Below are 25,109 nucleotides of genomic sequence, written 5' to 3'. Positions count from 1 at the left end.
GCATGAGGGCAATCAGAGAAGGGATGAATTTCTGTAAGTCTTTGGTCTTTGCCTCACTCTCTTTTACAATGTGAAACTTAAAGCCATAACAACAGATAAAAGAAAATTGGCTTTCGTTGTAAACAAGCGTACGTAAGTGTGTGTGTGTATATGGGTGTGCGTGTGCGCATCTTATGACAACAAAAGCTAACTTCCTTTAAGAACATCTGCATTTGCAAACTAGGTATGATGTGAACTAACCCGACATCTTCACAAGTTCACAGGAATCTCTCTTTAACCTTGGAGCAATTTCTAGGGAGGGTTTTTTTATGTAGACATCATTTTGCTATACCGTATATTGCAGATGGTATTTTTAGGCTTATGCCTTAAACTTTTTTGTTTGTTCAATGTGACATTTATGATTAAAGGAGAAAAAAACCCCCTCTTAAAATACAGCTGTTTGACAGCACATGACTGAGATAACCAAATACAAATCACTCTGGCATATGCTTAGTTTTCTAAAAACATATACCTAGGAGAGGCCTTATACATAGGTACCGGCTTCCCCTTTTGATGACTTCCTTTAGTGTTAACATTTCTTTGTACTCTTAAGCTACCGATTTCACTGACTACTGGGTAACATACTTCAAAAAGTGTAACTAAAAAAAAAACCCAACCCCCAAAAACCCACAAGGAAACTTGGAGAATGGATACAGTTGTATAGTCAGCATCAGGATCTCTGCTTTTGCTAATTGCAAAGTCTTTTTGCTTTAGAAAAAACATCCTAACTCACCTGTGCCAGCAGAGGGATCATACACTACAGATGGATAAGGTACTGGTGTACAGGTGAGCACTGACAGGCATTTTCCTGACTGCTTACTGAAGTGTCGCATTTAAAGCAAATTTAACAAAGTCCTGAAGCCCTGTAAAGTTAAGAGTTACAATACATAAACTCATTTATGAATCCTGCAGCATTCACGGTTGCCTAAGGTGTACTGACATTAGTATCACAGTCCCTTGATGAGCATCTCAGTGGGGTTTTAGTGCTCGCAGCTGCAATGCAGCCCTGCACGCGGTGCCGAGGCAGGGTTCGGTCCCGCAGCCACCCCAAAGGCTGGCAGTGCTTCCACGGCCCTCGGTGCCCTGAACTGTCACCTGTCCAGCTCCTGCCCCAGCTCAGGCCACGAAGTCATCGGCGTCTCGTCCACTGAGCTCAGGAGAAATCAATTCACCATCCACCCCAGCTTTGCCTTAGTGTTGGGAGGTAAAACTAAACTCTGGTTTGAGATAAATGCCACGTCCCCCAATAGCAAATGCTCAATTGAACTAAACTGCAGGCCCGATTCACAAAGAAATACAGGAACCCTTCTTCGTTTTTGGCTTTTTATCGACGGCAGGTAGAGCATACGCGTGAAATTCCAGCCAGGGAGGCTCTAATTTAAATGGACTCAGGGAGAACCAACCCGTACAGGTACAGCAACTGTGAGGGATTTCTGGGCAAGGCAGGAGGAAAATGGACTCTCCTGCGTTCGCCTTGTCCAACAGGTGAGTCAGTCACTCCACGACAGCCCCCAACAACAAAGTACGAGATAGCTGGATGTGTTTGCATGCTGCTTTTTAAACAAAATGCTCTTTTTCGCCCCCCAGGATCTCGGACACGCAGTCCTGTTTGCTCTGGTTTGCCACTCACTGAACAGCAGGGGACTAATCATGCGGCCAACGCAAGCGCAGGCAGCACCATCTAAACTGCTGTCTTAAAAGTCAAGTGGGGCTCAAATGATTTACAAGTCTCTGTACGGGTTCAATCTTTCTAGCAACAGTTCCTCGTCTTTCAACACAGCATATAATTTTATGCTTAAGATGGAAACATGATTGTGAAATGCATTGAAGCAACCAGAATTCCTTTGTGTAGCCGTAATTCAGGTACCCTTTGTTCACCTCAGAGAAGCATCTGCAGGGATGGCACAGATGTGTAAGGTTGTTCCCTAACAGCTCCCCCATGGAAATTCATACCAAAATAAATCGCTGAATGTCCTTAAGCAGTTTCACGGCCTTCGTGATACGAGAAGGTGATAACCTCATCCAAGATCCCAGCTGAGAAGACCGGCCACTCAAAATTAATTTGCTGGGACGGAAATCCTCAGCAGAGCAGCCAAAGGGTGCACTGGGATGAGGACTGAGCCACCGGCCTCTTGGGAGCGGAGCATGGAAATGGATGCAGCATCCCTGCTGGGTCAGTCCTTGCCTTTCTCACCCACATAAATACTCTCAGGGATGGAAAAGTTAATGCGACTCGTTTTCTGTACAGGGTACTCCTCCTGCAGCACGTGTCTTCACAACTGCTCAGATGGGATTTGTTTATGAGCTGGGCCGTGCTTGCTATAAGGTTTGTGATCGGTATTGAATGAAACAGGGAAAAAAAACTTCTACAGTAAATGTAGGATTATGAATGGGACTTCGGTTGTGGTCCCAGAGGTAACGTACACAGTATTTTGCTATATTTAAAATGGTAAAAAAAAAGTCCGTATCACTCTAGGTGCCCCTACAGTCTTAATGCATTTCATTAATATCTGTTTTAATTTGCACAACCAGTTCCCAAGACACCCTCCTGTCCCTCCCCCCAAATAAACTAGTTTTAATAACAAGATAAATATGATGTGCTTCTCCTTGCTGAGTGCATTGACTTAAGGCATAGGCACAATTCCCCTCTTTGAACAGAGATGGTATAGTCCTGTGTCCCAATACAATTGTTATCCTGGGTGACCCTTTGCATTCAAATGTTGACTCAAGACATAATAATTACAGGAATCGTTCATTAACAAATAGTTTGAATTCGTTAATTAATCGGAAAGCATTACTGAAATAAAAATAGATCATTCAATCCTCTTTCAGGAATAAATTTTATGGAAGTGCTGCTTTGTTAGGCAGCAACACATCTAATGTAAACTTCATAGAAATCTTTCCTTTGAGTCCAGTCAGTTTTGGATTAAGCCAGAATTGTTCATTTAAAAAAAAATAAAAAAATCAAACCCTGGTACTCTCCAGACCACAAGAAAATATGTGGAAATCTGTAAAAAAGGAATGGGCTAAATTATTTGTAAAGACTTCTGTCAGCTACCTTTTATCTTGAAGATTGCTTGAAGAATACCAGCCTTGCTTAGATATGACTAGGGATGGGCGCAGATCTGTCATATTTGCACATGAGGTAATATTTTCAAAAGTATCTCAGTGGCTTAGAAGCCTTGCTGTCCTCGTGAGATTTACTGTGACTTGGATACTTTTGCCGTAATTGGTATTTTTTTTTCAAGGATTTTTATATGCATGTGGATGCAATTATGGGTCAGAATTCAATGATCTGGGCTTTTCTTGCTATTTTTCAAAAACTTGAACAGTGGACGTAATGTTACCAGATCAGATTTCATGTTTTATCCTCCCCGTAAATGACTCTAGACTTTAAAATAAGGAAAAATGCAACCATGAGAAGATTCAACCACTGAGTTTTTGGGGCTCAAATTCTAGAGGAACCAGCATCCAAAACCCTTGGTTTCCAGTAATCTGGCTTTGTCACAATCTTTATAAATCCTTAAAAAGGTCTGTTTCTTTGTCAGCATCTCTGATATTTGCAGTCTCCACCAAATCTAAGTGACCTTGGACTGTATATCCTGAAAAGAAAGGTGACAAAAATTCTGGCATAGCATCTACATTACACACCTAATTTGTGTGAATTTCCCTGTTTCTATGGGTAGAATAGGTAATTTTCTCTCTTTCTGTAGGTATTGATAGGCAATGTCCAAATCTTAAATCTTTACACCTTCACACCAAATCTTTTCAAAGTTAAAGGTGCTAATGGAGAGTGTGTAGGGTGATCCAAGACACCTGTTAACTAAGGAGGTTCAGGATTTTTCTATTTAGTCCAACTTTCACAACTTTTTTCCTTCCAAGAACTAAATGCAATGCCAGTTTTGTTAGCACAGAGATGACTTTAGGTTAGGGTTAGAGCTGATGTGTCACATCTGAATAGCACAAAGCATCCTTGCCCATGCACAGGCAAGTCTCAAACCCCTTCAGAAAAATACACGATTATTTCAGCAAGAAGATCTGGACTTTTCTACTGGCCAAGTGCAATCCACCTCTCCCATCAGGGAGCCATGCTTCAGGTGAAAATGAAAGAGTGTTAATTTAACCTTAGGTATCTTGGATCACTCTTAGGTGATCAGTACAGCACATCTGGCTGTTTTGTTAGTGGTTTTTTTTTGGTTTTTTTTTTCCATGCCACTGATTTAATGGTGCAAAAATAATCAGAGATGCTTCTCTCCCCTTTGTATGTTGGCGGGTCTTCGTTGGTTCCAGGGTCTTGCCCAGCCAGCAACCCCAATGCTCTGAGAACATGATCAAAACCAAGGGGTGATCATTAGACTATATTAATACAGAAGGGACCAGGGGAGCATCAAATCCAATTCAGCAGATTGTACCAGTAAATTTTGGTGTGGGAAAAAAGAAATGCTACACAAATGTAACAGGGTCACCCTGGGATTCCTTGTACTGAAACATCATTTTACACAGAGGATATATATATTTTATATATATATATTTATATATATATTCACACACACGCGCGCGCACACACAAAAAAAGTCTTTGATAGGCTTTCTGTGTTCTAATAAAAATAGTTGGCAGCTGCAATCTGTGAGACCAGAACTGGCTTTTGTGCTGCCTGCGATGCCCCACTGCAAATTGTCTCTCAAAAGCAGACGCTTGTATTTATCTGGCAGGTCGAGCTAGTGCCTGCCTGAGACAGAAATAACCTCCCATTGGGACACACACAGAGCTCGTAGATTTTTTGCCTGGACCCTGCAGAAGAGGAAGATCCTTGAGGCAAGTTAGGTAGTTTGATTTTTGCAGAATTCAACGTTATCTGAAGTCGGAAGTGGGGAAAGAAAGAAAAAGAGAGAGAATTAGTGGAGAGCTGTTATTTTTGATCTTGTGTTTAAAGAAGCTTCCTTCGGACAACTCAGCTGATACACAAACTGGGTAGGTATTAGGATGGGAAGGTCAGATACAAATCTGGGTGAGCATATTATCTGCCTTTATCATGAGCCACCCAAGACCTTCAGTTTGTTTCTGCTAATCTTCCCACAGTGTCGTCTTGGCTCACAGCTTCCTGGGGCACCTCTGTGTTCGGGTTAACCCAACCAGAGGCACCCCACTGCTAGATGGGGAGCGTGTATGGTTCACGTCCACACAACGACTCCGCTCCTCCACTGGGACTTCTGGCACTGTGATCCCATTGCCAGTTATGCTTGCAGGCTCACAGCACTGACTTTTATGTATATTTTATGTATATGTGTAACACTTTTATGTATATTAAAAATAACTTAAATGCTGTAACGGACCTGAATTTCTCCTTATAAAACAGAACATAAAAGTGAACATGTGGCAGCTCTTAGACACATGGCAGCTACAGGGGAATGCTCTAACATCACTGAGAGGAGCACAGTAAGATAACCTGCACACCAGAATATTACAGGGCGACTGACAGTATTTGCTCTTATCTTGCAATTACAGTAAGAGTCTCCAGTTTTAGTATCCAACCATCTGTTCTCCAGAGACAGGTCAATATATGCATTTTAAAAGCAACTTAGTGTTAAAAACATTAAGGCAACTGCTTGCAGTAGTGAAATGCCTTGGATTTAAATTGTAGTATTTTAGGTAGGGTTTTTTTTGTATTTTTGAGAGGTTTTTTGTTAACACCTGTGGTCTGGGTTCGGAATGTCTTAAAATGCAAATGTTTGGAAATAACAGGAATTGCAATAAAAATCCCATTCTATTTATTACACCTGACACTACGACAGGAAAACACTAGCTTATGTTGGGGCCCTATTGCTGGGAGGTTTGCGTTCAATGGGAAGCTCCCCCTGCCAAGTCTCTCGGTGGGTTCCCCAGCAGGAGCTCCTCAGTCATGTCCTTCGGTGTCTTCCATCATTGTGCCAGGAGGAGGGGATAAGGACCATGTGCCCATGTATTTTTGAGACATCACAAGAGGCTTAACTCAACACCTATTTTACTTTTGTTCTGTGTTACCAGTTTTAGTTATTCTCTCTCTCTCCCCCTTTGGAAGTTTCCCTAGGGCAACAACCTGTGTCTTCTAACGTTCCCGTTCTTTCCAAAATGAAAACATCAGCTACAAAAGCTTTTCAGATCAATGCCAATGAATTAAGCTCTTCTTATAGTAAAATGTATGATAAAAGATTTAATTATGTTGGCCAAGTAAATCTTGTTTTAAAGTGACAAGGAAACAAAGAATTTAGGAGCACTGTGTATTTTACAGCCACATAAATCTGCTTGAACAACAGATGCTATTATCCAAGCACTTTAAAAATAATGAATCAGCCAGCCTTTGCCACAGAGTGAGTCTCGTTTGCATACGATATGTTCAATCACTGCTAGCAGAAACTAAGCTAGGAAGGCCTGCTGCACCAGTGCTTTCACACCAGTCTTCCAAATGCAGCATCTCGGTGACTCAGAAGTTTACAGATCTGCAGGAGATCTGTGGCTTGGTTTGTTTTTGCTGCCGCGCTTGACGTCCTTCGCTTACCTCTCCGTCTTTGGACTCCAGCCTGAGCTCTGTCCTGCACGTGGCTTTCAAGCTGCCGGCCTCGGCGTTGATCTCGATGCCTTTTGGAGCCTCCATCACCAGCGCGCGCGTAGGCGACTCCAGTCTGTAACAGAAAGGGGAGTTACAGAGCACGGTGCATTGAATATTCACGCTCGGTCTCAGGCTGTCGTCTTGCACGGCCTGACTGCCCGTTGCACGGCACCTTAGGACCTACTGATGTTCAGATCCACGCCTGGTTTGGTCAGTGGGAAGAATTCATGCACAATGTGGTAAAACACATCACAAATCCAATCTGCTAAGATTTCGTATCAACTTTGCTATGCTGGGTCAAGATCCAAGGTGCAGTAAAGTTTCCCCCATGATCAGCTTGCTCATATGTAAGTTCAGATTTCTACCTAATCAGTGCTAATGGGGGATATTAGCAAAGCAGTATACCTGTACAGAGAGTGCAAGCACTTTTCTTCCTCAAACCACTTTGCAAGTAGGAACAAATCAGTTCTCCTGACTCCCTATAATGTGAGGTCTGGAAGGGTTTAGGGACATAAGGATACCGATGAAAACAACCAGGCTGAAGACCCCCAAATTCCCGGCCTCCAGTCCTACGTTCACATCCCACTGCTCACAGCCATGCCCCCCTCTGCAGTGCTTCAACCCCTCCTAACCACGGATACACCACACAGGGATCTGACACCCTGTTATAGCACTAACACAGCCAAACCTTTTCGTTCAGGCAATTAGGATTAATGCTGTAAGATGTAGAAATGCAAGGTTCAGGCTTCCTTGCTGATTATCCATTCATAGTTCTTGTATTATACTTGTCTCTTCTCTTCTTTATAATACAGGTTCTTATTACTTTCTGTATTGAAAATGATAATAAAACCCAATTCTCCCTCTTTGGGAATATCCTCTTAGTTGATTTTATCACCATTTATTTACTGTACCGTCACAAAATCTAGACTATGATCTCCCCAGGTGAAGCAGGCAGGCAGACTGGAACAGAAAGCCCTCTGCTTAGACTGCTTGGAGCAGGCAGCACTAAGAAAACCGAAGCACAGGGCAGCACACAACCACCAAGCTTACTTGGGCAGCTTTTAGGATTTGCTTGCATTACTGCAGTGGCACTTCAGCTGTTTCTCTGCTCTTCATATGTAATCATTTGTGCAAGTAAGTGTGCTCTTAAATGGACTCCTGCTGGTACTGAGACAACATTACAGGAGACTGAGGGAATTCAGCTGTATTTATTGCAGCCAACAGTTCAATAAAGCAAAGGCAAGGTTCCCTCTGTGTGGCACTTTTCAAGTTACGACCTTCCCTCTTGTTGGTGTCTTCATATTGCTGCTTTTCGAATACCTTTCCCTCAAGACCCCGAACTCATCCATAATTTCCTAGCTGACTCAACTAAATCTACATTTCAGGGAAGAACTGAGGCATACACAGCCCGAGGAATGGTCTCATGGTTAGCAGCCTCTGCACAATCTTTCTGAGCTGCTTTTTGTTTGCTCTCTGCAGGGAAGCTACATCTTATATAAACCTTCTTCTGATCCCTCCACTGGTATCACCCCTTGGCTGGTTCCTGTACAAGGAACCTAAGGTTAAGACTAGTGCTACTCACTTTTTTTCCCCCGATTGAATTGCAGATTGCATGGAGGAGAAAAAGCTTGCAAAGAATGATTGACATTAAAAGTGCTACCTGGCATATGATTTCCTCTGACCTTCCAACCGCAATAACTGCCTTTCCAATATCTTTTAGAATTTCTTTATGGTAAAAATAACCACAGCACACAGCTCTAGGGCTCTGGCACATGCGCTCTGGTGGCTTTCATTATGGTGGCTTAACACGCTTTGTGCCCCACATTCTCCCTGGAGATTTCTGCCCAGGGTTACAGTACGCTCTCATTCTTGGTGGTGCAGCTCACAAGCTGGTATCTACCCCGAAAAATGAAGGACAGTCTGCTTGCACTAAGCCCCAAGGATCTGAGCTGCAGTGGCTGGGATGCAGGCACATATACCCTCCCGCCGCCTCCAGTCAAGAGGCAGGATCCTCCAGAGGAGAAGCAGAGAGCTGAGGGCCAGTAATGTCTTAAGTCACTGTGGCTAAATTCACCAGAGGATGTGTCCAAACCCCAAGACAGCTGAGCTAATCTCAGGATAAAAGAATTCCTAAGAACCATGGCCAGGTGACTCTTCAGCTCTCCAGCATCTTAGTGACTCTTCAATTTCTTTGATGTCTTGGCTGTCTCAGTATATTTGTTCATCTGTTAATCTTGTAGCTCTTCTGCCCACTGAGAAATAAATCTTGTAAGTACAAAACAGTGTTCAGACACCAGAGTGCAAATGCACTCATCTGCAGCAGCAGCAACGCTCAATTCCTGCCCTGTACCTGAGCAGCCTCCCAGTCCCACATCAGTGCTTTGCTGCAAAGGGTGGAGAGCTGGGAAATCAGTGAATGTCTTCCCATGGCGGGGGGGGATCAAGAGGGACCTTCTCCTTGTGTATCTTCCCCTGTGCACACAGGTCCCCGTAACATCAAACCAAGCTAAATTCATGCTTTGAACAAGCTACCAGGTACTTGGAAGTCTATCAGATAACACTGTCTCAAAGTTTTATTCTGTTTTCCTGTCTAACAAAGTGACCGAGTTGTTCTCCCTCCTCCACCCAATGAAAACCTACAGGCAGGCTAACGGCTTCTTACAAACAGTGATGAAAACCCATGCAATTAGACACATCCTAATCCCTGCAAAGCTTCTTGCCTCATGGAGGCACAGAGGACCCTCTCGACCACCTCCCAGTAGTCCATGGCGTAAGGTGGGACAAGCACACAACGCTGGGGCTTTGCTGCTGCTCCGTAACCCACCCCGCTCCCCGCAGCACCATGTGTTTTTTAAAGTTAGCTGAGCCGACCCCCACTCTGTCATCCTAAATCACTAGCTCAGACAGCTGCAATCTTGCTGACATGCTGAGTTAACCAAACCCCATTCCTTTAATGTTAAAAATGTAATTTTGAAGCCCAGGGGTTTTTTTAAGAACCTTAAAACTATGGAAATGAGTGCAAATACTATAACAGCAAAGTGCAGCTCTTCCAATGATGAGAAACTTGGGCTTGCAGCCCACATGGTTTTGTACTTGTGCCGTGGGTTTGGAGTCTGACTTTTCTCTCTCCTACATGTTCGATATTGGTGTAACCAATATGTTTGCATGGGACTTTTGTCCCAATTTATGCTACTGTAAATGAGGACAGAAAGGTCTTAATAACATTTTCCTTGGCATTTGAGGGTCATATGATTGTAAGGGATTTAATTTGATTATTTTCTGATATCCTGAATGAATCCCTGAGACACCTGTCTTTAAACCAGGAGCTGAAAAATCTATGCAAAGCCAGAGAAAGCAGTTGAGGAGTTTATGCTCTAGGGGGTTTGAGTAATGTTTACTGAATACTTTCATTTGAAGCAAGTGTTTAAGAGACACTCTGCTTTTAAACCTAATTCTGTCTTCCAGAGCAGAACCAATTTGGAGACTAATAACAAAAGAAAATGATTTAGCAAAGAACAGATAATTTGTTCAAAATCAACATTTGTTTTCCAGTGTGATACTCTGGAGCTTTCAGCAGGATTCACATCTCCCGGTTAGGTGTAAGCCCGTACTTACAGCAGTAGGCTGGAAAGGTGGCTGCATGAATATAGATTGTTTCATTATTTGCTCCTGCTCTTGAATTTTCCATCCCAGCAATTGGCACATAAGCCCTTTTTATTGACCATGGGTGCTGCTTATTTTTGTTCCAATATTTCCAGGACCGGATTCTGACCTCTCTCACAGAGCTGGGCAAGCGGAGTTAAAGCTTGCTGAATTCAGGACCGAGATAAGCTATAGCCATAAAATTGCTCCTGTCCCACCTACAGTCTCCTATAGGTGGATGAAGAGTCTCCTGTCTGGGTGATGACCCACAACATGGGAACCTCTCCTATGGAACCCAGGGTGTTATATAAGTTCCAAATTTTAAAAGAAAAGACACACGTAACAGGATTTTCAGAACTATCAAAGTACCCAGGTTCCACTCATTACACCGGGTGTTAGGTACTTTTGAAAATCCCATTGAGTACCTAAACGCCATAACAAATCTGACCCTTAATCTCAGTTCTTAGTTCTGCAACAGAGGTAATAGCACTTCCCAACTCCACAGGGAGGATGAAAAGATAAATATATTAGTGGTTGTGAAGTGGTTACATACTGTAATAACGGAGGCCAGGTAAGTACCGTAGCCAAAGATAGATGGCTGGCAGATGGATAACTGATCTTTCCAAAGCTGCAATATTAGGCTCTTACCTTCATCAAAAATACTGTTAAGTCTTGTTCCTCCCACTGAGCACACTCAGCCTGCATATCAATGCGCAAGATGATGTATGCAGGGGAAGCCTTTCTCCACCTCACCATGCTTAATGGACAGTGCTAAATGTGCCTCTTAAGCCCTTTTACTCAAACCTATCACCGAAGCATCTCACATTTTAAAGACAGGTGATGGCATGTCTGCATCTCGCAGTGAACCCCTCTCCTGCTACCGATGGAAATTCTGTGCTCCTGGGAATCAACGAGGGAGCAAAATTTTCAGTGCCATCCCTGCTTTGCTTTGAAAACTTCAGCAATAATTTAAAGGAGGTCAGCATATGAGTTTGTATTGTGGTTTCAGTGAAAGTCATTCTCTTGGAAAGATCATTACTTACCCAGATTTCTAGTTTTCATTTCCTTCATCATAAACAGTCACATTAATCACTCCAGTACCATGGATGATATTTCCTTCATGTCCCTCTCCTCACCCCCTCCAGGATAATGTGTCATTTTCCTTACTATTATGAACAGCCTTTTGAATTTGGGGAGAAGAGAGGATATTATAGATGCGAAGGCAGTACCACAAGCAGCTAGGGGCTGCTGACGTGCTTCCAATAAAGTGGACATAATTTCCTTAAAAAAATAAAGTTTAATGCATGTAGTTCAGGGGGGAAAAATATTCGCCTGGGTCCAGCATTGATGCAAACAGGACTTGCAATTCATGGCTGGTACCAAAGGCTGCAGCACAGCAGAGGGATGATCCTCAACATGTGAAAGGAGTTAATGTGAGCTGGGGACCTATTGCTGCCACTTTTAAATTTTTATTACTTTTTTTTTTAAAAGGAATGGCCTCAAGCTTCAGATTTTCTCGTCCCCAGTGGGATTTTTCTGTGTGGGGCACAAACTTTGCTTGCAGCATGGAAATGGAAAGAGAAGTTTACTCTCAGGAGGTGAGGAGCATATGATGCAACAGTGTGGTAACATGAGCTAATTTAATTTTGCTTAGAAACCTCTGGACTGAGAATATAGCATGTATTACTGCAGCTGTAGCCCATTATTTCTAATGACTTTAATTATTTCTTACGGTATCCATCTGACCAGCTATAAGATTTCACGTTGAGCATAAAATTAGCCAATGTTACCACTGTGCCTGCTTACATCTCATACAATTGGTAAATTATGCTAGCAAGTAAACGTAGAGCTCCATCAATTTGCTGGTAATGAACCAGTATCTCAGGTTGAAATTTGTTTTCAGTTTTAACTCCCTTGTTTCAATGAAATCAATGGGATCACCCATTCACAGAGACTTATCTTTCTGACTCCATTATTTGTGTGTTCTCTTATATGTATCTATTCATAGAAGAAAACACAATATTTTTCTCTTTATTAACCGGAAGTTAATTAGCTTTTACAGAATTGCAAAGAAACCACGCTTAATTTCTATTTCTAGAATGCTTTTAAACCTTTTTTCTTCATTTGTCTTATCTTTGCTTGTATTGGAACAGAAGAAGTTTGGAAGAAGGACCAATGGGTTGGGTCTGGACTCACCTGGTGAAAACCTCAACTTATCTTAAGCTCAAGCAATGTCTTGTCATCTCCCAAAGAGCAAAAGGCTCTGCCCTGAGCTCCACCCTTCGTCACTAGATTTCCTTCCTACTGGAAAGTACTGCCATTTCATGAGAACAAAATAAGCTAAAGTATGGCAACAACAGGAAGCCTAATATAAAACAGAAAAGAGAAAAAAAGGGAGCTGGCCTCGGTACATCAGAGTGAGAGGTCAAAATCAAAAGGTGAAAATGCACAATGTCTGTTTCCAAGATATCATGATTTTGACAAAATATGACATACATGGCACAGTGCAAAAGCAGCAAGGACTCTGAGAGCTTACAGAAGAGATCATCACTAATAAGAAAATATGTATCCCTGTTATTTATTGCCTAGCATTGACATAAATCTTGTTTTCAATTACATTTTAATGAAGCACACCAATTACTGTTTGAATAGGGACATCTGATTACAGTCACAATCAACAGAAATGAATCATGCTTATGGAAGTTTTCCAGGGTATTTTCTTTAGGAACATTAATTACAGAAGTAAACAAGGATATATTATTATCATGTCATCCAATTGTAAATCCTGCCTATTGCTGTAAATACTGTTTAGTTTGAGAGCGTGTGTCACTATACGGTTTCAACTGTTTATGCTGCAAATCTAATAAGTGACAATTCCAGTGCAGCCATACTCTGAAACAGATTTTTATGGCTGGTGGTCCAAAGCCTCATGTAATTCCTAATATGATCAAGCGGACAATGAATGAACATTCTTTCAGCTATCATCCACAAACCATGGTTAATTCCTAAGGAAAATCCAGTTAAATCTGTCAGAGACCTGACAAGAGCAGAGGTCTAATGATGCTTTATTGGAAATTACAGTTTTCTAATTGAGCTAGAGATAAGTCTGGTTCAAATGGCCAGGGGTGCAACAACTTTGCTTCTCTGTATTTGGGCAACACAGATGCTAAAGAGATTTTGTACAAAGCTGAGGCAAGAGAAAAATGAGATGAGAAAATAATATGAATTACCCTTGTGCTTAACATTGTTCATAAGTTTTAATATTTCCTTGGATGGGGAACCTAGTGAACATGCTGCACGAATAGTCCTGCCTGGACTCTGCAGGTGCTGCAGTCCCTGACGGATGAAGGAACGGGTGGGTGTGCGCGTGTTTGTGGGTACCTGTGTGCTTGCTCCATCCTCCCCTCCTGGTGCGCTGCATCGATCAAGCCCTGACCATTTCTCCCTGCTTCAGCTCTGCTAATTCAATCTCATGCTAATGCCTTAAATCTCATTTTACAACTTTCCTTTTCTCTCTCTTTTTTTTTTAAAATAGAGCTCTTACAGCTGCAATACAAAAAGAAGTGCTTAATCACAAGAAGTGTAATAAATCTGCTGCTGGCTTTGCTAACTTCAGCTTAGTGCCAAATGAACCAGTTTATATATTTTTCACCTAGTTTGAGGTACAGGTACTGTGTTTACTGAACTTTTTCTAAACAGAGTCCATGCTGAAACAACACTCGCCTGACCATATAATGAGAATATCTTAATGTCTCTTCAGAGACTACAACTCTGGGAGGAGGGCTAACTGAGTAACAGGAGCGGTTTGAAACCATTGCAAAGCAGGTCAAAGCCAGCATTAGGAAGATGCTCAGCTAATATTCAAAGAAGATGTGAGTGGGTCTAGACAAATGAGGAACCAGAGGAGTTTGTAGGAACGGTTCTGGCTTGCAGCACTAAGCAGGTGAGAACCAGCTTTCATTTTCCTCCGAAAAAAATGTCATTCCTCAGCAAAAGGAAAACTTCGAGCATGCAGTTCCTCCCAGCACGCTGCAAATCCCCTGTTGTAGTCTTCCAGTACACTTTGCACTAGCTGAGGCTTATTCAGAGCACTAAAAAGCAGTAAAACTAGAAAAACATGGACGAATCAAAACACAATTGTAAATTCTTTGTGATTGCCTACAGCATGGGAATTGCTGAAGGAGATGTAATTATGCAAAGTTGTCCTAAATGTTTTAGGATTTGGGGGGTTTTTTTGGACTTTTAAAGTAATTTCTGGAATGGTTTACAAGAAGCCAAATATAGTATTTAGAAGACAAAACCAGAGATCAAACAGAAGATATCAAATTAATCTAGGGAGAAAAATGTACTGTGTAATACTATTGAGATCTAGTTTCATTAAGAACTGGAGAAGTTGTGAAGGGTAGAAATTGTCAAAGAAAAAAGTATGAGATTAATGTTTAATGAAGTGGAGGTATGGCTGAGAAAATTAAAATCATCTGGATAATTAAAAAATTCTGTTGCTTATAAATCAAGGAAGGAAATTATCATAGAAATTGGGAGATAGTAGAAAATGATGTGTGGTAAATACAGATGTGGTTTAAGAAGATGATGTGTTTAAGTGGCCAGGGAAGGGATTCAGGGATGCAAAATGAATTATTCCTATTTTAAGTGTAGAGATGACTGCAACTTCACTCTCCTCACCCGGTGGGTTGTGAGCAGATTGGTCTTGCTCTGATTCCCTACTGTGCCTGACAGACCCGAGCGGAGAGCTGTCTGCAGGATTACCTCCGTCCTGCGGTGCTCAATCTTTCAGCCTTAATTGATAAGCTGGAACACCCAGAGTCATTACTGTGCCATGTGGTGGGAAACCTCCACGTAACAGCGCCTGGCTGTGGCCAGAAAAAGATGCTGAGTGGCCGGGGGCCGCATCCTGAGCAGGCACAGTGCCACTGTGCACCTCTTGGCAGAGATGTTATCAGCTGGGAGCATGGGCACGATTAATAAAACCATAGCAATTGTAGGTGGGACTGAGAAGATTCAGCCCATAGAGTATAGCCCTGTATGTTAACATCATCTCTGCCAGCAACCAGCCATAGGGGACACTATAAAATACAGGAGCAGAGAGTCAGCTTTGGCTGGAGGAAAAGCAAAGGACAGATGTCCCCTCTCCTGGCACGAGCAGAAGTGGGACAGTAAATGACATTATCATCGAGCAGGCTGAGCTCTAACTAAGCCATAGTGCTGCTATTGATGCCACTAGCTGGAACTTAAGAGCCTGTAATTGTTTTTGTTACAAAAACCTGACCACCAAATGTCTCTCGTCACAAGTTACATAGTCTGGGTCAAAACTGGTCAAGTAATGGTCTGGAAATTCCTTTGTGGCTGTGTGTGCTAACCAGAGAGCTTGGAGCTCCAGCAAGGCCATGCCTCTGCTCCCGCTGACCACAGCTTCGCTGCACTCCCAGCGTAGCAAAGTAACAGACTCGGTAGTTAAATATGCCCAATCTACTACCTAAACAACCTTTCTTTTGCTTGTCTGTTATACCTCGTTACGTAACTTATTGCAATAAAATAGAACAAATCGAAACAAAATAAAATCCTCCGCCTGTTGGGTGCATTAATGAGCGCACTCATTTCACAAGTGGAGAAAAATAATTACTTTTTATGTTACCATAATTGCCTAAACCACAAATGCATTTTTCAGAAACAAAGGTTGGGCTGGTGTAAGTTTCTAATTACAGGTTGAAAGCTTCTAATTAAAAGGCATAAATTGGAAGAAATCCTTTCAACCAGAATTACAGAAGAGGCAGCTAAGATTGGGTATTATCTTGACATACTGTCACCAAGCCAGGGAGGAGAAAAAGAAATAGAAACAAAGCGTTGCAGCTCTTCAACGGGGCCACTGACACCGCTTGCTACCTAATGCCTAACAAAGTGCTGCCATCGGGAACACGGAGGAGATGAACACATCACAAAGTAGGTCTGGGGGGGCCACCAAATTTCATAGCAACCCTGAGCCACTGGAGTGGGGAGAGGGACAGCTATGCTGTAGCCCGGTGGTAACAGCTGAGGCTTAAATGGGCTTTCTCCTGAAGTTTATACTGGCTGCTGGATGGTGGCAGAAGGACAAAAGCCACCTGAGTTGGCCTAAAATTATAAAACCTGATGGAAAGATGGTACTTGAGTCAGCTAAAACTTGCTAGATTAACCCATAAAATATTTGTTAACATAGATGCTATACAGTGCTCTACTTTGGGGTGACTTTCATGTGCGGTCAGTGGTTGACCACCAGATCAGTTTGGGCCAACTCTCTACTACTTTCATGGCTTGCTATTCCACTCCACTTTGGAAGATGACTGCACCATACAAAATTTTTATCTTAATCTTCTGTTTTTCAGGGTGTTAAATAATCCTGATGAGCAGACCAGCATGTCATCACTGACAGAGAAATCACTTTCTTGTGATAACCTAAAGTACTCAAATGAGAGGATTACTACTGGCAGGGGTGCAGTGCTATGCAAATAGTGCAGTCGTCATCATCAGTAGTTTGCATGCAGTCTTCTGCATCAGAACTACTTTACGGAGAGAAGGAAAGTTGATATAGATTTCCATTTTTAAGTTCTTTTTGAAGTCTTATCTGTCATGGGATTTTTACCTGCCGTTTGGTCAGACATAAAGGAAAAGGGTCAGGGAGATTAAAATCTCATGTGGATAGTGCACCGGTTCAGCCTACAGTGCTTTCTGCAGTGATGATTTATTTTTTCTCTTCTTCAATGATTTATTCCATTCCTTCTAAAAAGACTGGACTTAATAGTAAGACACTTACAATAAGAAATATAGAGATAACAAAACTAAAAAGGATTCAAAATGGTAGAATAAAAAACCTGCTGGAAAAAAAGAGTGTGCCTGTATGCATCATATACTTAGTGGTGATACCCTTTGGAAACATGTACACACTTGCCTAAGTGGATTTGAAGATCTTATTTAGCATGACAAATTGGCTACAACCTGATGGCTATTTCTGAAAACCCACTTATAGACCTTCAGACTCTCATACTCCTGTGGCATATCCATTCATTGTACAGTCAATTTATAATGATTCCAACGAATTAAATCTTTATTAACAAACCTATTGACTCTGGCTTTGACTTTTTGTCCCCCTTTTTAATTAACTGCAGTAATGAGACAAGCAACAGCCAATATAACAACTGACCAAACATTTTGTTTAAAACCTGCAGTTTATTTCAAGCAGCTTCACAAAAAATGAAGGCTGAATTGCTATTTGCTAAATGTCAATTTTCACACTCTGTTGAACCTTTTCTGAAGCTTGTCAACCACAAATCTGTAGTAATTTTCCCCCCTCTGATCAGAGCTATATAGAGCATGTAACAGGTTTTCAGTTACTTTTAATTTTATGCAGAAGACGTACCATTTGCTGTCCCCAGTATACTTCACAAAATGGTAAATACGCATAAATTGTAAATCTAAAGGGATGCATATGCCAAAGTTGTGGCCTCTTTCACAGTCACAATTTACACCTGCAATACAGTATGTCTGCCTGCGTAAGGCCACAGAAATGATCCAAACTCCTCAAATCCAGCCCATTATTATGCAACAATGCTGCACCATCCTCTTTTCAAACGTGCTGGGCTCCTGCTCAGAGTTAGGGAAGTGTTTCACCCTCCAGAGCACTCGTTCACAGCCTTGCTCCCTGATTAAAGGCACAATTCCTATTTCCAGCTACAATTCCCTGCCCTGCTGCCTGGCAGACACAAAGCAGCCTCGCTTAATCACAAGCGCGTACACACGTCCTTGTACAAGCAATGACCACGCACAGAGGTGTAGGACTCAGCTCCAGTGAGAAGAAATACCTTTTGCAGGGTCAAACCCACTGGCAATCGCTAAATTTGACCTAACTTTTCCCACACTTATTACTCCTTGCTAAAGCTGGGATAGCAAAGAGGGATGACAAAAGATGGTGTCTAGGTCAGGATACTACCACTGAATAGGGCGATAACCAGTGTCTAGTCTGATTTCTGGCATAAACCAGCCTGGGAGTCAGTTGCTCATTCCTGTATCAAACCCAGCTGAACTGAAACCTGCCTTTCAACAAGACAGCCAATTTTTAATAAGCATCCACTGATGTAAGATTTCTCTACATCCCTCCTTTTTAGCACTGCTTCGTAACCTATTTTGACAATTTGGAAAATTTTCCTGTGTACAACTTACAATGTGCAATAGAGAATAGAAATAAATGAAAAACAAACACATCTTCTCTGGAGGAACGCCAAGACAAAGCCAAGGAACAGGGAAGATTGCTGAGAATGGAGAGAAGGGCCCAGTGCTCCGTTCTGAGCCACTGCCATTTCGGCGCCGAGGAGTTTGGCTGGGAAACGGGAGGGATGGGGAGTATGTTAAGAAGGTAGTCTCAAAGCTCTTTGATAGCCTAGAACTGAAAATCTTAAAGCTATTTGAGATTTCCAACTGATTTCTTGCTTTCAAATATGCAAAGGAAAATAGGTTGGGAAATGGTGCAGCGAAGAAAACAAAGGGATTGTGTGGGTGGGTGAAGGGAGGAATGGAGCAGAGAGAGAAAGAGATTGGGAAGCAAAAAAAAACCCCAACTTGCTGAAAAAGAGAATATAGAGTTGTCTCCAAAGGGACTACTTTAATTCTGGGAATAGCATGTTTTGCAAATTCTTAGCATCAATTTATCTTCAGCTAAAAATGAAACTGTTTTCTGTTTATCTTTTGCATATAATCACTCCTGAGTAAAACATATGTTTTAAGGTAAGGTTTGGCAATCTTTCAAGAGAGATATGCTAAATGATATTTTTCTTAACTGAGAGAGAGACTGAGCCTGGTGGTGACAATTTACCATATGCTGGGAGATGAACATATTGGCATGGACCCACCTCTATGTAGGGCAGCAACATCCCTGTTGTGCTCTACCTGGAACTTGTGGGAACTGGTGGGAACTGGGAGCTATGAAGCACTGCTGCTCACAGGTGCTTGTTTCAAGAAGCTGTGAACCCTTCCCTCGGCTCTGCTTATGCTATTTGATTTGTGTCACTGTGCTATCGCTGGCATCCATACTGTAGGTTGTTGACCTTGTTTCTTTTAAGGTATCAATATCTGTTCTCCAGCTCCTTGGGTCAACCACAGCAAAATGAGAAAATGTTCAACATTTCTTGACTTCCATGAGGTTCCTTCCACCCTTCTTTGGGCAAGCCTGCATTTTGACTGTAATAACCTCCCTTATATGACTTTTTAGCAGATAACAAAGGGACAATTACAGCTGCTAATGGAAGAGGTCAAATGGAGGTGAAATGAGATGGATTAAAAAAAAAATGAACCAATGTCAGAAAAGCCCTTGTACCAGTCAGTGGCATAACCACTTCCTAGAACAGGTTTTTAGCTGGGAATTTCACTTCATTTTACTCTATTTTATTTTGATTTTAAAAAGAGAGGCAGGCAGCTAGGAGGACTGGCTTTGTGGTTGAAGCACTGGAATTCAATTTCCAGCCCTGTGCTGAACTGCCGGTGTGACCATGTGCAAGCACATTCAGTGCTCCCTGGCTTTACTGCAGTATAGCAGTGGTGGGGATGGCTCAGCACAGCCTGGGAGGAGTAATTCTCCCCAACACAGCAAAGTGATACAGGCAGCTCCTCACTGCTGACTTCTCCTAGTACCCACGCCAACTCACCCGAAAACTTTCTCATAGCAGACTGCCACCGCTGCTGCAGAGCACGGCCCTGAGCCATTACCTCCACAAGGAACTTCACCAGATGGTCTTGTGTGGTGGGAATGCCCCCAGGTACACAGGGGTAACCCACTGACTTCCCAAGTACTGCCTTTAAAAGAAGTCAATAGAGTTACCTTGGGAACATAACAGGGGAAAGGAAATTGGACCTTAAAATCAACCTTAATTCTTTCTTTGCATGGCTAAACAGAATAATAACAATGAAGAAACATTGCAAGAGAAAAAAATAATTGTGGTTATTTTACGGTCTTCAAAACCAACAACAATCAAAGCTGCAAGGTATAATTTTTTTTCCTGGAATTCCTTGCTTTTTCTGAACTGCCTGTGCCCTCATGGTACCTCTCAGCAGCCATGTTAACACTATATATTGATTGTCTGCTTGGTAGGTAGAAGAAGGGAAAATAAAACAGGCAAGAACTTAACTCTGTTTAGGTTCCTCCAGTGCATGTGGAATCTGGACAATTTTCTGTGGGCGGCCACCACTGCTAAAACCTTCCCAGTGAAAATTACTACCATGGTCTTCATCTGTGTCAGTAACCAAAGCCACCACCGAGCCAGGCAGGGTGGAGTTAGGGTACGTTTCTTCCCTTCTCTTTAAAACGCTGGTGTGTTACTGTTCTTCGAAGCAAAAGGTATGAGAGATGTCTTGATTTCTACCATTCGAAGCTGTCGCCCTGCCAGGTTTCCAAATGTCCCCTGCTCCCCATCGACAGAGAAGTGCTACGTGCTTAAGGCTGGCCTGTCACACCCCTAGCATGGGGAACGCCAAAATTCAGCATTCCTTCTAATACCCCCATGTCCCAGCAGCCAGGAGTGGTTAATTCCAGTTCCAGAATAGTGAATCCAGTCCTCGCTTTGTGGCCCCAAGGAAATAAGGAAATTTGTATCACGTCCACGCACCATGCTGAGGAGCCATGTTCAACACTGGACCTTCCAGTCCAAACCGGTACCACTGTCCACTTGCTAACGTTACCCACTGGGATATCACTGCTGGGATAAAACACTGGAATGAGTCAACCTAACAGATCCCTGGTTTTGACACTGAATATCAAGCCTGCCATATAGAGAGATATATGTAGAGAAATACAGAGAAATACAGTAGAAATACAGTAGAAACACAGAGAAATACAGTAGAAAATTTCCTTTGGAGAAATTCCTCAGTAGGGAGGAGGCACTCGAAGCTGGTTATCTCCTGTCCCCCTTTTCCAAGACGGATAAGGAATGTTCTCAACATTAATGACACAGATTTTTTCAATGTTTCCTTTCATTTTTCACGATTAGACTTCAAGGTTGCCCAGATATCAAAATGCAACTTTTCAAGTTGTCTCCAAACATTCACCAAGACTTGGCTGCGATTTAGGAGGGTGAAGAACAACAACCCCCAACCCATGGCTGTACATCAACGTGCCAGGGAAGTGTTTAATATTGCGAACCCAAAGCTTCCAAATGGAAACTTCTGCGGTTTTTGAGCTGCTGTTCTAAAACACATTCCATGTCCATGCAACATCCCAGCATCCCAGTTTATTGTGGCAGTGAATATTTGTTTTTCAAAGCAATTTAGAAGTGGTGGAGAGGCAATGGCCTGGGAGTCAACCTGGATTTTCTCCTGCTTCAGCCCCTGCACTGCTGCACACCACCAGAGAGGTCATTTCAGCGTGCTGTGCCCGGTCTCCTTTTGTCTTTTCTTGTTTGCTCGGGACACAGTTAGGTGCAAGGACTCTCTCTTTCGCTGGCTACACAGCATTATGCACAGTAAGAAGCTGTTTCATCTACAGCATTTAGCAACTAATCCTATGTAAGAAAATATTAGCCAAACACGCTCTGGTTACCCAAACTCAATTAGCTGTGAATTGGAAGGGAATATGTTTAAAATAACAGGACCATTAAAAAAGACTGGAGATTTGTAAAGATGTTTACATGCCTGCTGGCCTGTTTTTAAAATTCTGGTGTTGCATCTTTCTGTGCCCATTGCATGTGAAGGAGGTAACTGTATCTTATCTTCACGTAGTATCTGTTGCTGGATTCTCCGGCCTAAATGATTTTCATTCTTACCTAACATACCACATTAATGCCTAAGGGAAGGAACCTATTTCATCCCCGGACTCAATAAAACACGGACAATGGGATCATGAGTCCCATCACACAGGTCTCTCAATAGAACCTGACTCTGGCTTAAAGAGGCGGGGAGAGGGAGACAGCTGCCTTTTACAAAACTTGGAAATTGCCAAAGAATTACTTTTCTGTCCCTCACATATTATTAAATTCACTGCAGTTCTTCCCTCCATCTTACCCCAATGATTCCCACAGCCCTCTTTTTTCCTGTGTACTGCTATAGAGCAAGTCACCAGGTATAAACAACATTTGGTGTCACCCGAAAAAGGAACATTTGCAATTTTTAGTTTATAGGTGATGACAGTAATGGAGTACCCAGGGCAAAACCACTGAAACCACACAACCCCCCAGGCCAGTATAAACATACTCTACCACTTCAGAAGAGTTCAGACGACTCCATCCCAGCAGCATTTGTGGTGGACGAGGTGTGACCTGCCGTTCCGCAGCCTGCAGAGCTGGGAATGCCTGCCCGGGGCTGCGGGGCACGGCCGGGTCTGGCGGGGGGCAGCTCCGGCGGCAGGGATGCTGAGAGAAACCTGGGGGCAGGTTTTATCCAGTGATGCTGACTACACTCCTAATATCCTTCTACTGATGACAGTATACAGAGTATCTTTATCTCCTCTAAAGGGTATCTTTTATAAAGCAGTCACATCCTGACAGTCATGCTGCTTTAACTTTACTGCTCTAGTTAGAGGTATAATGTGGGGAGAGCTTAAAGAGATATAACTGGACAGGCCTGTTTTAATTGTTCCCACTAGACCTGTGCTCTGTGACCTTGGACATCTACAGAGCCATAAATATAAGCTTTGATTGCTGTTCCCATAGTGACTGGCAGGAAGAACACACTGGAGGGTGGACTAGGACCACTTCAAGCAGGCAAGCAGCAACTGGAAATGATTAAGTTCAGAAGCTCTGGGGACACTAATGTCACCGCAGGCCAGCCAACCTGGAAGATAAACATTGCTGGGCACTGCGAAAATGATTTTTCTATTTGCTTTCCGCTGAGAGAGTGAACCAGGCACTAGGCTTGGCAAATGAGACCGTGAGCTCTTCTGAGGCAAATTTACCGGTCCTTTCTGCTGCTGGAGATGTCAAAGCTGCTAGCGGGGCTTGTCACATTTGTGCTGTGCACACTTAGTGTTGAGGAACAGGAACAGCAGCCCTTGAGCTCAGTTAGACCTGCAGAGCAGGCACGGCTGAGGCACAGAGAACATTTCTACACGCAGCAACATACAACGCGCGAGGCTAAATCACCCCGTGCAAAGTTGCCTGGGCTGTCCCTCTTCCAGCGCCAAAGCCAGCGCAGTTATTTTTATAGTGCTCTGCATTGTCCAACGAGGGCTGTTACAGGGTTTGGTGTGGAAATGGGAGACCTTTGGCATCCCACTCCAAAAGGGTAAGGACCTGGTGGATGCGCTTGGGAAAAGGAATGGAGCTTGTCCTGTGACTGTTGTCACTGTGCCCTGTGCTGTTGTCCTGGTTTTGGCTGGGATAGAGTTAATTTTCTTCCTAGTAGCTGGTAGAGTGTGTTTTGGTTTTAGTGTGAGAATAATGTTGGTAACACACTGATGTTTCAGTTGTTGCTAAGTAGTGCTTATCCTAAGTTAAGGATTTTTTCAGTTTCCCATGCTCTGCCAGCAAGCAGGTGCACAAGAAGCTGGGAGGGAGCATGGCCAGGACAGCTGACCTGAACTGGCCAAAGGGGTATTCCATACCATAGAATGACATGCTCAGTATATAAACTGGGGGGAGTTGGCCGGGAGGGGTGGATCACTGCTTGGGCATCGGTCAGCGGGTGGTGAGCAACTGCATTGTGCATCACTTGTCTTTTTCTTGGGTTTTATCTTTTTAATTTTACTTTATTCTACTCCTTTTCATTACAATTATTGTTACTATAATATTTTATTATTATTAGTGTTAGCATTTTTCATTTTATTTTACTTGAGTTATTAAATCGTTCTTATCTCAACCCAGAAGTTTTACTTTTTTTTCCAATTCTCCTCCCCATCCCACTGCGAGGGGGAAGCAGCAAGCGAGCGGCTGTGTGGTGCTTAGTTGCTGGCTGGGCTTAAACCACGCCAGCTGTGAATACATAAATAGAATTCCAATAGCTCTAAACTCTCCTATTTCAATATAAGAAATGGTAGGGTTTCAGGAAAAAAGTTCAAGACACATCCTGGTGGCCTGACTACATATAAAAGCAGCTCAGGAATATTTATATTAGCAGAATGCACAGCAGGAAAAGCTGAGCTGTGCTAAAGGCAAAGCTGCCAAAGTATTTCTGAGTGACTTGCTCAATAGCACAGCGTGGTGTGCTTGCTGGCTGCCCATCCACACGCAGCTTCATTAACTCCCTGGCGATCAGGGCCTTACACATCACAGAAGAATGGAATTTACACATGGTCAAATCTAGCATTGTCCATAGATCACTCAAATTTATAACCCTCGAACCCACAACAGCCTCACCGTCTCCATGTGTATATTAAGGTTTGGAAAACTGCTGTTCAACCATCCAGGAAAAATCAGTAATTATTCAGATGGAAAGTAACACTGAATCTACCTGCCTATACACTTTGTACACTACCCAAAGTCTCTAATTCACATATATTAAACTCTTCAGACTTTGCTATTGTCGTAACATTAATGCCAAAAGAAAACAGATAAGCCAATAAAAGAAGTACAAGGTATCACTTCTCCCTTACTACATACAGCACTTTCACATATACGCATAGGTCTGTTAAAAAACCATGGTAATTCTGACATGTTTTGAAGTCAAGATTACATAGTGTTTTATGAGAAGAAACTTAATGACATGCCACGGGGAGACACTGTATTATTCTTATGTGATAACCGATCATCCCGGTCTCTTCTATATGCCTCTAGCCTTTCACCGAAAGTAGATCCCATCATTTTTTCAAGCAGCTGAGTCAGATTTGCAAAGTCTGCACATTCTTATAGTGACCACAAGCACTTAACGCATCAGC

General features: G+C 42.7%; 1 protein-coding gene across 13 annotated transcripts in view; it reads right to left on the bottom strand.

The window, feature by feature from the left end:
- SGCD (sarcoglycan delta) overlaps nt 1-25,109 on the bottom strand; it is a 431,589-nt gene that overhangs the window by 25,468 nt on the left and 381,012 nt on the right. For 12 of the 13 annotated variants that reach the window (XR_012654342.1, XM_075057001.1, XM_075056999.1 and 9 more), the window contains one exon: nt 6,575-6,698. Coding sequence is in view for 12 of the 13 variants with exons in the window: in XM_075057001.1 (XP_074913102.1) it covers nt 6,575-6,698 (124 nt within the window). In the remaining variant the exon portion in view is untranslated. Of the gene's footprint in view, nt 1-4,236; nt 4,895-6,574; nt 6,699-25,109 lie in introns of those variants that run through there. The other variant, XM_075057005.1, reaches the window with a different exon arrangement.

Source organism: Buteo buteo, chromosome 24 (assembly GCF_964188355.1).
Source record: "Buteo buteo chromosome 24, bButBut1.hap1.1, whole genome shotgun sequence".
NCBI lineage: Eukaryota > Metazoa > Chordata > Aves > Accipitriformes > Accipitridae > Buteo > Buteo buteo.
This window is presented reverse-complemented; position numbering and strand designations above follow the sequence as displayed.